This window comes from Cynoglossus semilaevis, chromosome 6, assembly GCF_000523025.1.
Source record: "Cynoglossus semilaevis isolate Cse_v1.0 chromosome 6, Cse_v1.0, whole genome shotgun sequence".
NCBI lineage: Eukaryota > Metazoa > Chordata > Actinopteri > Pleuronectiformes > Cynoglossidae > Cynoglossus > Cynoglossus semilaevis.
Window position 1 is genome coordinate 10840063 of NC_024312.1, and position 15022 is coordinate 10855084.

At 42.2% G+C, this 15022-nt stretch overlaps 1 protein-coding gene across 4 annotated transcripts in view; it reads right to left on the reverse strand.

Moving 5' to 3' along the window:
* The window catches only part of nrcamb (neuronal cell adhesion molecule b), a 65648-nt gene that overhangs the window by 5494 nt on the left and 45132 nt on the right, over window positions 1-15022 (reverse strand). For 2 of the 4 annotated variants that reach the window (XM_025056179.1, XM_025056180.1), the window contains 20 exons: window positions 14598-14791; window positions 14104-14226; window positions 13043-13213; window positions 12535-12591; window positions 11695-11806; window positions 11404-11588; window positions 11103-11237; window positions 9848-9991; window positions 9636-9747; window positions 9373-9539; window positions 8943-9090; window positions 8735-8859; window positions 7704-7805; window positions 6958-7155; window positions 6727-6797; window positions 6347-6572; window positions 6106-6221; window positions 5810-6014; window positions 5244-5366; window positions 4716-4892 (listed from right to left, as the gene is read on the reverse strand). In XM_025056179.1, coding sequence (XP_024911947.1) covers window positions 4716-4892; window positions 5244-5366; window positions 5810-6014; window positions 6106-6221; window positions 6347-6572; window positions 6727-6797; window positions 6958-7155; window positions 7704-7805; window positions 8735-8859; window positions 8943-9090; window positions 9373-9539; window positions 9636-9747; window positions 9848-9991; window positions 11103-11237; window positions 11404-11588; window positions 11695-11806; window positions 12535-12591; window positions 13043-13213; window positions 14104-14226; window positions 14598-14791 — 2891 coding nt within the window. Of the gene's footprint in view, window positions 1-346; window positions 498-1983; window positions 2127-3131; window positions 3192-4715; window positions 4893-5243; window positions 5367-5809; window positions 6015-6105; window positions 6222-6346; window positions 6573-6726; window positions 6798-6957; window positions 7156-7703; window positions 7806-8488; window positions 8519-8734; window positions 8860-8942; window positions 9091-9372; window positions 9540-9635; window positions 9748-9847; window positions 9992-11102; window positions 11238-11403; window positions 11589-11694; window positions 11807-12534; window positions 12592-13042; window positions 13214-14103; window positions 14227-14597; window positions 14792-15022 lie in introns of all 4 variants that reach the window. The other 2 variants (XM_008311933.3, XM_025056181.1) reach the window with 2 other exon arrangements.

Genomic DNA, 15022 nt, shown 5'->3' on the forward strand with positions numbered 1-15022 from the left:
AGCACATTTACACAAAGACAGACACACACACACACACACGTACATTATAGTTGGTTGGGTCACACACATGAATCCACTCTTTTCCTCTTCTATATTAGAGTGATGTCATCTTCTTTAGCCAATAAGACTGATGAAGTTATGTTGGAGCTTTATGAACATGCAGCTGCTACGGTAAATTCTGTCTCTATCTTCACTACAGGAAACGGCCGACAGACACAGGGTCACCACAACACATCTGTCGAACCCACACTTCACTGGGTCAACACCACAAACTACCACACAACGCAAGGTCAGGCCATGGCATGCTGAGGTCAAGGTCGAGGCGACCTCCCAGGAACTGCCTCACCTGGTACCGTGACCAGAAGCTCCTCGGAGTGGTGGAGCGGCTGGTCGTGGTGACCTTTGGCCACCAAACGCACTCTATAGGAGAGGCCCCCCTTTAAGCCCTTCAGCACAACGTTCTGAGAACCGTTCACAAGCTCTTTCTTCCATTCCCCCTTCACCTGCAGGGGGAGTTTCAGCGAGAGAGGTGTCTTTTAGGGAGAGGAGGAAACTTCTAGTGGCTTTGGTGAAAACAACGTGCAGATGGATTATATCTACTGACACGGACACTCTACAGGGACTTCTGAGTATGGGACTGATGGATGGTTCTCCTACAGTGTTAATGGTCTATAACAGAGGCTGAATCTGAGGCTGTCAGGAAACTGCAACTTCAGAAAAACAGATGCAAATGGGACGGAAACGATTTCACCGAACGAGCAGCACATGATCAGAACGACAGAAGAGCAAAAAATTAAACTCAAAAAGGCTTTTTGTGGACATATCTTATGAAATTGTAGCGTTGTATATGGGTTCGTTGCTTCGGTACTAAATAGCTTGGAATCACAGATCAGTGTTTTGGCAACTGTGAGGTGCGACGCAACTGGAAAACAGCCAACTTAAATGGATGTTGGAACTGGTAACTCACAGTAACATGTTCCAACATCAAAAGACAAATGTAATTTATCTAAGCTCAAGGCGTGAAGTCTGGAACATCTCGGGCTGAAGTGGAAACAGCCGATTATTGGCTGGCTTTTCACTCCTTAACCTTTTAAACGTAGCATTTGTTGCACATATGAGAAACTTAGAACTTATAGAGTCAGTTTGACCACATACATTGGTCTACTACTTAACAACTATAATTAATATATGTCTATTTAGTGCAGTGGTTCTCAAACTATGGTTCGTGTGCTACTAGAGCCACTTTTTATGGTAGTAATACTGGTTTTATACATATATAATATATTTATTTGATACTCAAAGTACCAAATACTTTCAAAAGTTTAAGAAGCACTGATCTTGTTTGCTCTGTATGATAACACTATGACATGTGCTAACATTCTTTTTGAGTGCTACACATGTGCTGCCAGTTTGATGATTTGTTTCACACTTTTTTTTTTTATTTCTTTATCCAACTGCCTACTGCTGCTTGACTGAAGTGGCAAAGCAGTCGGGCTTTTCGGTGCACATCCAGATGAGTTGAGGAATTAAATGTCAGATGCACTCGACTGATAAACACAAGATTATCTTTTCCATAACAGCGCTTTCTAAATTAATGAGATTTATGATAATGACCAGTGAATTCATTAAACAGTAGGTGTGAGAGAGCCATACGACCACACACCGCGCTTCAGCTCCGCTGCAGGTGGATAACAACAATGGGACGGCACTTGAGCCACAGTAAATTGGCACAGCGTGTGTGTTTGCGCTGCTTTTTAGTGCGTTTGTCTACAGAGGTCGAAGTGAGACTTTTGTGGGAAACATATGCACCTCAACAATGCTGTGTAATTAGTCAACCAATCACAGTCAGCCTTAATTGCGTATTACATCTGGGTCCATGTTGGCAGAAGCCAATAGCAGTGAGAATGCCAATGCTATTATTCACCTGCACGAGCCAACACTGAAGTAGGGGTCTCTTGCCACCTGTATGTGAAACTAACACACAGAAATGCTCTGGTGATGCTTACTGTTCTCTACTATGTACTCTACATATACGTTCTTTTCCGGGCCCCAGTACTCCCAACTGATGAAGGCCCCGTCCTCTCCGACCGAGGAGCTTACATTCCCAAAAGGACTCGCAGGTCGCACTGAGCACACAGAGAAGGAAACAACAATCATGAGATTTGGTTTCTGCTGCTCGAGGGAAACAACCAGGTTACTGAGAATCACAGTTTGACTCTGACAGGATGTCGGTACATGCTATTAGCGTTTTTAAAATCGTATCTCATGGAGTCAAACACGATTAACTTCAACTACGGACAAGTGATCGTACGTAAGACGTGGACGTATCCATCTCTGTAAACTGGAATAGCTGTAGTGTTCCACTGAAACCAGAACTAGGTCTGTCAGTATTTGGGGAAATCAGTCTGATTGAATTATTATGTTACTAAAAATTATATAATCTCATTAACATGCGAGAATTTCATTTCTTTGCCTCATTGAAGGATTGAAAATTAAATTCCTAATTTGTGAAAAATATTTTCTCAGGGATGAAAAACCTGTTAACTGTAACAGAGCTGGTGTGTCGGAACTGCTGCTGACACCAGAGAGACGTGCAACAAATTATTAAAATCAGACTTTTTTTTTAGAAATTATAACTGTCTTGAAATGTTTTGACTTTTTATTGTATTGTAAATACACTATCTATTTTACTGTACAGTCTCTAGGCAGTGTAAACTTTATTCTTTTTCTCCTCTCGTCTCATTCCCTTTCCTTTCTGTTGCTGCAACATGTGAATTTCCCCCAATTTGGCTTCAATTACGTCCCATCTAATTGAATCGACTCTACTTTAATCTAACCTAACCCAATTTCTTACTCCAATTTTACTACTAAAGTCAAGGTTTCCTGTCCTCTCTAGATGTGATTTTTACATTGTTATTATTGTTTTTGCAATAGCTTAGCATGGTGTAAAATACTGATGTTACTCTAAAACTTGGCTTTGGAGTAGCCTTCATTTTATCAGTGTTATGGCTTCACTAACAGCTGCAGATGGCTACATTCAAATCTTACATACGGCCGATGTTCAAGACACTGATATGACAACAAAATGTATTAGCATATGAGGTGAGCTAAGGTCGCAGCAGTATTTGTACCCTTGTGGTTTGGACGGTGTGGAGAAGGCTGAACAATGGGGTGAGAGGTTTGGGTGTTTCCTGCAAACAACATGAAAAAGGTATAAAAACAACACCGTAGACAACAAACAGGGAAACACCGAAACACATTCATCAGACACACCACCGACGCTGGGATCACTGTTACTGTTACACACTGCACACAGTTCACCGACAGGCCAAGCCAAGCAAAGCAAAGCGAAGCCTTGTCATGCAGCGGGAGGCGACGCCGTGAGCCGAGAAGGAAGATGTGAGAAGGAGGTCAAAGCTGCTTAGATAATCAGGGTACGTTTATCAATGACATCGATATAAAATCAGGGCAGCACACAACAGCTCCATCCACTGTACGCAGGCTTGACTCTCGCCAGCTTTGAACTCAGTGGTGCATTTGGCCGGGTANGGGGGAGGGGGGGTGCATGCCTGCCGTGGGCTGCTGCAGGGATTTGTCTGAATATGTAAACAGACAGCAGTCCACTAGACACCACTGGTACCTTCAACCACATCTGGGTCTAGCGGTGGCATCAGAGCTTGTGAAGAAACAGGTGACAGAAAAACAACAGGACAGGAATGGTTACAGGATGACCCCTGACCTCCTGACCCCCTGACCCCCGACATCTCTTCATCTATCAGTGCACGTACTGTGAAACGTTTGGGCGGTCATGCCGAGTGAGACAAATGCATTCAATTGAGACTGTTAGTCTGAGGGTCTAACACTGGGAGGGTCACCTTCACCCATAATGCACCTCATCAAGCTCATGTTGTTCAACAGGGACGTGAATGAAAATCAAATGAATAAAATTATAGAGATACAAAAATTAAATATAGTGCCTTAGATATAATGAGCGTTACAGGGTGAAAGAACATCTGTGTCATTTATAATAATGTTCATCCTCAGTGAGTGGTTCTGTGGTGAGATCACATCTGTCCCTTTAACTCCAGACATTATTCTCTCATAAATATTTTTTTTAATTTTAAAAGACAACAATTCTTATTAACTACTGATTGTGAATTGTCTTAGCAATCAAGAATTTGTCTCAGAATAATTATTTGGAATAAGAAATTTATTTTAGACCATGACAGCCAGCTTTCTTCTAAAAAAGGGGCTTTTTTTGCATTTGGCTAACGTGAAGATCGTAATGAAAACAACAAAGAAAATGTTTTTCAATCTAAATGATTAATTCATTTTCATACAAATTTAAATACTTCTTTTTAGGTGCTGGGTATATAGTACTGTAAAGTAAAAAAATGGATGAACCAATAATGTAAAAATACACAGGTTGAATCACAACAGAAAGAAATGTGATTTTACCATGAGTGATCCTAGAAATACAGTCAAAAAATATAGAATTTATTTTAAAACAAATTCTTAAATGATCTGATAATTAGTGAAACCTACTTAACAAAATATTTGAAATTTCCTGCCACAGCAACCATTCAAGTGTAAATTAAGTACAGACTTAAAACACAACCACTCCACATATAAATGCAGATTACCTTACTGTTTATAAAATGTTTAAGGTGGAACTTTTTTTTTCGATTTTTCAACGTCCTTATCAGTGGACTTACCTTCATCCATGATGGTGATGGCCTCCTGAGAGACGGCCGGGCCCGCTCCCCTGACTGTTTTGGCATTCAAATAAAACTTGTAGCGCGTGCTGTACTTGAGGTTGGGCAAAGTGACTGAGGTCTCATTGGAGAGCAGGGCCAGCTCCTCCACTGGGCCCAGCTCGTTGGAGTTATTGACTACAGGGGTGGAGGACGGACGACAAGAGTGGTGGGATGGGAGAAGGTGGAAGTTTTAAAGTGGTAACAAATAATTAGGAGGGATTTGTAGATGACGGGAAAAAAAGAGTGGAAGAGACAGCGTTTGAAGCACAGAGGTGCAGGGTTCAGGAGGAGAGTGACAAAAGTGGATCTGTTAATCTCCGTGGTTGGATATTAAATGAACTTATCTGATTCATTATTCTTCTAAACTAGAAATTTGACTTTGTTTAGAATGACATGAAACAGAATGAACTACCAACTCTACATGGCCGAAGGTGAAAAACCACCTGCACTGTGTCAATTTTAAAACTCAGTTTTCCAAAGCCTCACCTGGCTGGTATTTGAGGGTGTAGCCGGTGATGTGTCCGTTGCGGTCATGAGGAGGACTCCACTCCAGGGTGAGGGAGTCCAGGTCTGAGTTTGTGACTGTGAGAGAGGAGGGTGGTCCAGGAACTGTGGGAGGAATGGAACTTTACAGTTAACTGAGTTAATCCAAACACGTTATTGTTGTTATGGCAAATGAATAATCATTGAGATGGAAAATGGTTTTGTGTAACTGATTGCTTTTTTATGTTCGCTATTTCTTTTGGATTTTTCTTTTGTATTCTTTGTTTGTGGGAAGTAGGTTACATTTTTAGTTTTAATTTAACTTAAAATTGCAAAAATATTTCCAAGAACCAACTTAAAAGTTGCAGTATTTTTCCATGCAAAACTCTTATCAATTGCCATAATAGTATTACGTATAAAACATAGTAAAAAAGTTGAAAAAAATAGTAAAAAAAAAATAGTATAATTGTATAGTAATATAGTATAAAAATATAGTATAAAAAACGTCAGCCTAATTTTTTCAAATAATTGAAATAAGATTATAAAAGTGAATGTGTTTCCATCCTTACCTCCCTCTGGGGTCTGAAACTGCTGGTTGGGACTGGCAGGTCCCTCTCCTTTCCCGTTATACACTCTGACATTGAAGGTGTAGAGGCTGAAGGGGTGAAGGTCAGGCAGCCTGCCGTGGGTGTGGTTCCCAGTGAAGGTGAGAATCCGCTTCTCATCGTGGTGAGGGTTGTGTTTGTGGAGGCTGTGTGCCTTCCAGTAGTACACCTGCAGGACAGAGTTGTGTACCGTGAGCACTGACGTGTGTCTTTGTTTTTCGTGGTCGTGTGAACGTCACGGCGCGTGTGTCTCACTGCACCTTGTATCCCTTCAGTTGTCCTCGTATTAATTTGTGAGGCACGGGTTGCCAGTGCACCTCTGCCATTGTGCTGTTCAGCATCACGGCCTGGACGTTGTCTGGATACGCTACTGGCACTGAGCAGGAGAAAAGTAAGAGGGTTTAAGGAACAGAGGAACCAGGCTGAATAAATGATCCAGGGTACACACAGCAGTGTTTCTCCTCTGGTACTAGTACTATATATAGAGTAGGTGGAACTCACAGTCTTCTCCTGAGAAGCCGTGGACGGCTGTAGGCTCAGGTCCAACTCCATGATCGTTCATCGCCTGAACCTTTATCTCATATGGAACAAACGTGGGCGTCCCAGACACAACGAACCTGGAGTTGTTGGCTACAGTCTCTGAGCTCCACTCGCTGTCCCCCGACTTCTGCCTCCACGAGACACGGTAACGAAGCCCCGGGCCGTTGGACTGGAGGCCGGACAGCGGCTGCAGAGAAGAAAGTTTGAAGTAACTTTGAAGTACTTTTCTGTTTACTGAACAGATGCAGTTTTATACAGACTTATATTGTTGCAGATAATGAATAAAGAAGGAGAATGGGAAGCTGTTAAATGTTATGGTGGTTTTAACAGCTTTTAATTACCTTCCAGGAGATCACAAGATTGTCATGTTCTGTTCCAAATCCCTCCACGCCTGTCGGGTTCTGGTCCGGAGCTGCGAGAAATAAAGATAAAAGGTAGACATTATACAACAGACGACATTCTCCTGAGGCGACGCAGTAGATTGCAATTGCAATAACCAAGAGAGGAAGTCGGACTAAAGTGTATTAAGGGGAATGACAGCAGTTTGAACGATGATTTGGTGGAATCTCTACCTGCAGGATCGGTCTTGAACACCCTGGAGGGGAAGCTGGGGCGACTGAAGCCCACAGCATTGAGGGCTAAAACTCTGAAGGTGTAGTGGACGTAGGGCGACAGCTTCAGGTGAGCTGTGGTCTTGGTGCCGGGGACCTCGGTGAGATTATGCCAGTGACCTCGGTGGTGCAGCGAGTCTTCATACTGGATCAGGAATTCTGTGTAAAAAAAAAACAAAAAACAATTGGTAAATCATGCATCAAATACTCATTCGATAGAACTAAATTGAAGGTAATGGAGGTTTGTGGCCCTGCTTGTCATAGGATTGTTTGTCTAGAACTGCTTTTACACAGTAAAAAAAACTCTCTGCATTGATTGCATCTATTCAAATCTAAATTCAAATCGTCTCCATTCAGGCTCATAAGAATTATAAACTTTTTATGTTTGCCCCGCAGTAGATAAATTAATTTGTAGAATCCTAGTCATCTCTAATTCCGGAATAATAAAGTTCAGCCATTATCTGAAAAAATAAATAAATATTTGAGTATTCAAACTTTGAGTGTTTACTGTTGCACACCTCTGTCCTAGCATCTAATCCTAATCCTTACTCTGACTCTAATCTGACCCTAGATCCAGACTAATAATTGGACCTTTAAAATATCCTCCAGGTAGGGACCTGCAGAATGTCCCAACAAGGACAGTGTCCCCACAAGTATAGCTTTACCAGTCTCTCACACACACACACACTCAGAGAACCAATACCTACTCTGAATGGGACTGTTATGTTCGTCCCCAGGGATCCACGTGATCTGGACACTCCTCTTTTTCTGGTCGGTCAGCTCTATGTCGGTTGGGGGGTCGGGTCGCTCTGGTGGAGGTGCATCACAGCGGTCAGCGTTTTGAATGCGACATATCGGCTTTTACACTGACGTCACAACACAGTCACACGACCACCACACAGGTTCATGCCGTGAAAAGACGAAGCAGAATCAAAGCCAATGTTCAATTACAGTCGGCGCCGAATCATTTCAGTGAATTCTGAGCCAGTGATTTTTTCTTCCTTTTTTTTCTGGAAGTTCATTTTGACAGCGTTATTTGTACTCTGACAAACATGCAGACGCTGCATCATGCATATGAAATGAACGATGATCAATTTCGCCGTCTTCCATAATCACCCTGCGTGAAATGGAGGTTGCGGCTCACTCCGGAGGTTCAGGGCTCATGTGTTGGATTTGAATTGATAAAAGTTAAACGTGTGCTTTGAATTAATGAGCTGGGAGGAAGTGGTGGGTGTGAGCATCACAGATAGACTTTGAATTAAAACACTGGCAAGAAATTACAGAAATTACATTCTGCCTCACTTAAAAACTTAAAAATGTAAAAATACATTTAAAAAAAAGCACAAAAAAAAGCACTGCCAGAAAATTATAAATTAAAACACTATCACCAACAGCATCATCAGACCACAGCATGCTGCAATGAATAAACAAAAAATACATGTCCACGTGGAGCAAGAACACATGTGGGCGCTGTGGTGCGCTGCAGGTTTACCGTGGAGAACAGCAGGTGTGGGCGTGGCCTCTGCCAGGTACGAGGGCAGGAGTGAAATGGATTTCAGTGTTTGGTCAGTGGTGGGAAAACACGTGTGTTTAAGTGGCAGTGTGAGGAGGAGGAGGGGTCAAATATTCACACTGCTGACAACACGACAGTGTGTTGACCTGTCTTCACAGTCCACACTCCGAGGTCAGAGTCATCACACGGTATGGCTGTTAGAAAAGTCAGAGTTTTTACACGTACCAACAACAGTGAGCTCAGCACTGGCCGAGTCATGGTCCAGAGTGGTGTTGGTGATGCAGGTGTAGACGCCAGCGTCACTGTCAGTCACATCAGTGATGGTGAGGCCGTCAGTGTCAACAATAAACCTGGGAAGAAAAACCCCGGAAAGTTCAGATTTTGTAGACCTCTGTCGAAATCATCTACTAAAGGTAGACCGGTCCAGTCTGACCTCTCGTCGTCAGGCAGCTCTCCGTCATCTCTGAGCCAAGTGGTGGTGGGGACGAGTGTGGGGTCGTGCTTCACCTTACAGTCAAACACCACAGAGCCGCCCCTCTGGACCACTTTGTACTCCGGCTGGTTTAGGATGCGAGTGGGCTCTGATGAGACGGCAGGGAAGAATACAAGGACAGAAAATGTCAATGGGTTTTTGTTATTTAAGAATACAATATTCAGGATTTAGCCCCATCTGGTGGTGAAGGTAAATTTTGTGGTTGAATAACAAATGAGCATTTTCTATATATTTCATACATATCCATATATACATGCATACAAAATATAAATATATGTTTGTATATGACATATATAAACATATCTAAATATACAAACACAAATATTTATACATCCAATACAGTTACCTGAATATATACTGATATACTGACCTTTGACCTCCAGGTAAACATGATTCTCAGAGATACCGAGGTTATTTCGGGCCACGCAGGTGTATTTGACACTGTTTCTGCTCTGAGCCGTGGGAATCTCCAGAGTTCCATTGTCGTGTTGAATGTACGGTTCTCCCTCCAGAATGCTGAAGCGGCTGTCTTTAAACCTGAGAGCCAGGAGGAGAGATGAGGGGGAAATGCTTTGAGCTTTCAAACATATTTAATTTTCTTTTTGAAAAAAAAAAAAGAATCTATTCACTCACCATGTAATTTTCGGGATGGGTGAGCCAAAGAAAGAGCAGTCAATCATGGCCCTGTGATTTCTGATGACCTGGTAGACTTTGTTGGCCGGCGTCAGCACTCTGGGCGGCTCGGCTGCAGTGAGGCAGCAGAAATCACCGGCGTGTTATTAGGCTCCAGACGATCAATGGAAAACATTAGTGAAATGCAAACGGAGGAAGGAACAAGAACTCACACAGGACGTTGACGAAAGCGTTGGACAGGAGGTAACCGTGTTCGTTGGAGACGTTGCACTGATAGACAGCGCTAGATCCGGAATGGACGTCGGTGAAGATGATGGTGTCGTCTTCCACCAATCTGCTGGGATCCTTAGGAGCATCTGGTCACGGAAAACAAGTGGTTCTTCACTTTGACTCTCTCTCTCTCTCTCTATATATATATATATACAGTATATATACATATATATATATATACAGTATATATACACACATATAAAACATATATATATATATAGAGTATACTGTCTCACACACACACACACTGACAGGGTCTTCTAATGGACGTCGGTGAAGATGATGGTGTCGTCTTCCACCAATCTGCTGGGATCCTTAGGAGCATCTGGTCACGGAAAACAAGTGGTTCTTCACTTTGACTCTCTCTCTCTCTCTCTATATATATATATATTATTTATGTGTATATATACAGTATATATACATATATATATATATAGAGTATACTGCATATACTTATATAGAGTATACTGTCTCACACACACACACACTGACAGGGTCTTCTAATGGACGTCGGTGAAGATGATGGTGTCGTCTTCCACCAATCTGCTGGGATCCTTAGGAGCATCTGGTCACGGAAAACAAGTGGTTCTTCACTTTGACTTTCTCTCTCTCTCTCTATATATATATATATGTTTTATATGTGTGTATATATACTGTATATATACACATAAATAATGCATATACTTATATAGAGTATACTGCATATACTTATATATATAGTATGTGGTACATGTTATTTATTTCCCACCCTTAAAAGTGTTAACTGAATAATTAGACCAACAGTTTTATATCCCAAAATTAGCCAAACCCTGTTTTGTCCATAATAAGATATGGGAACAAGATAAATAAAAACAAATGGCTAGTTTTAAATATACTAATTAACAAATAAGATGTCTTCTAAGACTAAAATAAGTGAAGCAAAATAAAGAACTTGAATAAAATCCTTGAGTTGCAGTCTTTGAGTTTTCTTAATTAATGCTACAATAATACCACAACTCACTAAAAGGAGGCCGATGCTACACATTAGACTCGAAACTAGAAAATCACTTATTGCTTCTTCCTCTGTTAGGAGTTGTTGCAAATGATAACGTTTAAATGTAATTTGTTTAATTATTAAAGAAAATAAAAAAAATACATTCCGGGCTCATCAGCAGCAGTGGGTCAGTGGGTATATTAAAATGGGGCGGGGTCACTCACTCTCTATGCTGATGCCGTTCATAGCCCAGGTGATGGAGGGCTTGGGCGTGCCACTGGCCCTGCAGGTCAGAACACCATTCTCTCCTGGAGCCATGACCAGGTTTCTGGGAGCACCAGCGATCCAGTATGGAGCCGCTAAAACAGAAGGAGAGAAGAGAAGAGAAGACTGGAGGGTTAATCAGAGAACATGCTAATCATCTCTGAGACAGAGGGAGAAGGAAGAGGGAGAGCCAGGAGGAAGGAGCTGTTCTCCCACATGGAGGTCTGGCCTGGTCCACCGTGTGTTTCATCAGTGACAAACCTCGGACCGTGACGTGGATGGTGTGGTGTGTGGAGCCCAGCTGATTCTTGGCAGTGCAGCGGTAATCTCCAGCGTCGGATTCGGAGACGTTCACAATGCGCAACGTCTTCTGGTAGTGCAGGAAGGACGTGCGTCTGGCCGGGAGTTCGCTGCTCACTTTGAACCAGGAAACCTCCGGCGTGGGTCTGGGGGAAACAGTGAAGGAACAAGAAGTGGTGATGACGATGACACTGGAGCAGGTGGTCACTCAGGGCTTTGGAGAGAGATCTGATTGGCCATTATTTTACTCACAGCCCTTCTGCGATACACTCCATCTCCAGCACCTGTCCTCTCAACACCATCTTGGAGCTTGAGGAGCCAGATGGGATGAGGAATGTCGGCCGCCTCTCTTCTATTGGGTCTTCTATGGACAGAATAAGAATGATGAAGAGAGAAGATAAAAGGAAAGGATCCAGAAAGAAAACCTTCCAGTATTTTTTTATATATATATATATCAATCTGAACCAGACCCATTTACTCTGTGATGTGAGAAAGTCTCTTAATTAATACAAAGAACTGAAGGTTATTTAACAGATTCACAGATTTGTTAGCGAGTGAGAGGATTATTTAGCCAAAAAAAAAACATAATTAAAATGACTGAAAATGTAAAGAAATAATATAATAAAATACAAGAGAGTAATGAGAACACAAATGTTAAATATGAAAAAGAGGTGAAGTAAAACAAGGCAGCAAAAGAGTGAATAAATACAAATAATGTTTTGGGGGTTTTTTTGTACCACCACCTGCCTGCAATTATTATTTTACAGATTCTTTGTTTTTATGTTTCCGTCTATTCAGTGGAATCATGAAGAAGAACAGTTAGGAGAAAGGTTGGATACAGGAGTGGAAGTCCATTGAAGGGAGAATCAGGTTCGAGGCTAATGTTAGTTAACAGTTCAGATCAATGTGCCAGGTATAATCACTAGGGGGTGCCAATGTCACCCCTAGTAAAGTCAGGGTTACTGTACGGACGAGGAGATGTCTGGAAGAGGGAAAGTGTTTATTAGTGGGGCAGGAGCAAGAGTTCGGAGAGGCAGGGTGGTCGTCACAGACACTGGGAGGAGTGGGAGGAACGGGGAGGTAAAAACTCACCACTAAATAAATCAGTGTCATTGTAAAAAGCTGGGATTGTGTCATTGATTGCATCCACTGTAACACAACAGAGAAACCACACAGACAAAACACGAGTGAAAAACAAATAAAACAGAAGTCATGTTTGACAAAAATTAACTTCAATAAAACAGAGAAACTGAAAAATGAAGTCAAATCAAACGACATAAAAACACGGTGGCAGCAGTCGGGGCCTCAGCACCATGACAAGATGCCTTTGTTGACGGAGCCGCGTGCGTCTCACAGCGATCAACGCCTGATTGGCAGACACGGCAGGACGCCAGCGAGACTGTCCACAATATGTCTTTTCAGTGGGAGGACAACCACTGGCTTCTCTCAGGACTGGATTAGAGATAGGAAACACTGTTCCCCTCCTACACAGTCATCTACATACACACTTACTGTACACACACACACACACACACACTGACAGGGTCTTCTTGGCTACATTTCAGCGACTCCTCTTCCACGCACACTCATTTGGACTTACGGTTGATGACCCTGACGTTGATGGGCTGCTTCTGCTGGATGGTCTGCGTGTGTGGGAAGCGAGCGTAGCAAGTGTAGTCGTTCCTGGAATCTTCTCGGAGAACGTTAGAGAAGTAAAGGTCTCCATTCAGGGACTGGGACACTCTGCCGCTCTGAGGAAGCCTCTGGAAGTCTGGATGCAGGGCAATTCAAATGCACACATGAGTGCGACCTGTCGCCTGAATATTCATTCAAACGGGTTATTTCTGTGGTTTATTCCAAGAGCAGAATCTGCTAAGAAGAAGAAAAAAATGACTCTGGATCCAAAGCACAAATAAAACTTTTTAGTATTTCAGGAACCTTAACAGCCTGAAGCCCAGCTGCTCACATCAACTCATCACCAGCCCACTCACTGGCTTTAATGAAGTTTTTATAGGATTTTTATTTTTTCAATGTCTATCTGCAGAAATGTTTCTGTTTTGATTAATATGATTTGTTAGCACATAAAAAGATTTTTATTGGATGGAAGCTCCAGATACTCAGTCTGTCAGGATTGTTATATTTGGCAAAAAATAATAATAATAATTTGATCATTTTTCTCCTGCTTCTTCTCACTGCTCCCTTCAGGGGTCGCCACTGTGCCTTATCTACTGTTACACCAACCATCACTCTGTCCTCTTTTACTACATCTATAATCTTATCTGAGCTCTTTCTCTTCTTTTCTCGACAGGCAGTTTTATCTCAAGTTCAACATTTGTTGCACCAAAAAAACATTTTGATCATTTTAGTACTTGTCCTGTTCTTATTTGTGTGTTTGACAGACTTGCTCCACTGAAATAAATTTATTTTATTTTATTGGGCCTATACTGACAGGTAGACCTCTGAGAGTTGACTATGCTAATTTAAGCTAAAATGAGCAACATTTCATCAAAAATATGGTATATTGATTACAGAATGAGAGACGCAGACAATTAGTGAAAATCTAGGTAACAGCAGGCCCTGTAATGTTGCTCTTCAAGGCCAACAACAGTAAAATACTCAATTCTCATGTACATGAAAGAGGCCAAGAGGAGCAGTGCTTACTATTGTCCATCCAGAATATTATGGGAGGGGGGAGACCAGCAGGCGGTCGACATGGCAGCACCAGAGAAGCTCCCTCCTGAATGACGATAGGCTTGATTTGCTCCTTTGACCACAAGGGGGATCCTGGATTGGTTACAGAAAGAGCCGGAGTCAGTGTGACGTCAAACGTAGGCTGTAATGTTATAAAGTAACGGAGCATATCTGGACTGCTGGGAGAGAGAGAGAGAGAGAGAGGTGACGAACCAAGGTGATGAGGATGACTGAACTGACTGATGACTGAGGAGGACGAGTACAAAAGGACATTCAGGTGTGTGATAAAGAGAGCAGCTGTCTTTAACATGCACCTTTACCTGTCAGCAGAGCTCTTAGGATGAAAAATGAAACTTAGTTTAGAGAAAAAAAAACAGAAAGAAATGAAGTTTGTACGATGGTAGATCACTGAAACGATGATAATGATGAAGGAACAGGAGAAGAAAGAGCTGAACTGCACTCACTGGACTGTCGTATGACCATGTTGTGGGAAACAGCAGTTCCGTGTTTGTTCCTGGCCGTGCACTGGTACACCGCTTCATAATGGTCGGCCTTCTCCCTGCTGATGTCCACCACCAGGGTCCCCGAGTTGGGCTTCATGGTCACGTTGGGGTCCTCGTCGATGTCAAAGTGGGTCCCATCCTTTGTCCAAGAGAAGCTTAAAAAAAAAAAAGAAACTGACCTTAAGTGACCTTTTTATGTCAAGCCCATCACACTAAATCAAGGCAGTTCCTGCAGGAGACACTGAAGATAAGATAACCATTAAATGTAAATTATCATTAAATGTCAAGTTCTGGACAATACTCTTAAAAAAACTCCAAAAATGAGGTCAAATATGAAAAAAAAATTTTTTTTTAAATTTCCTTTTCAGCTCAGCTAGTGCCTTACA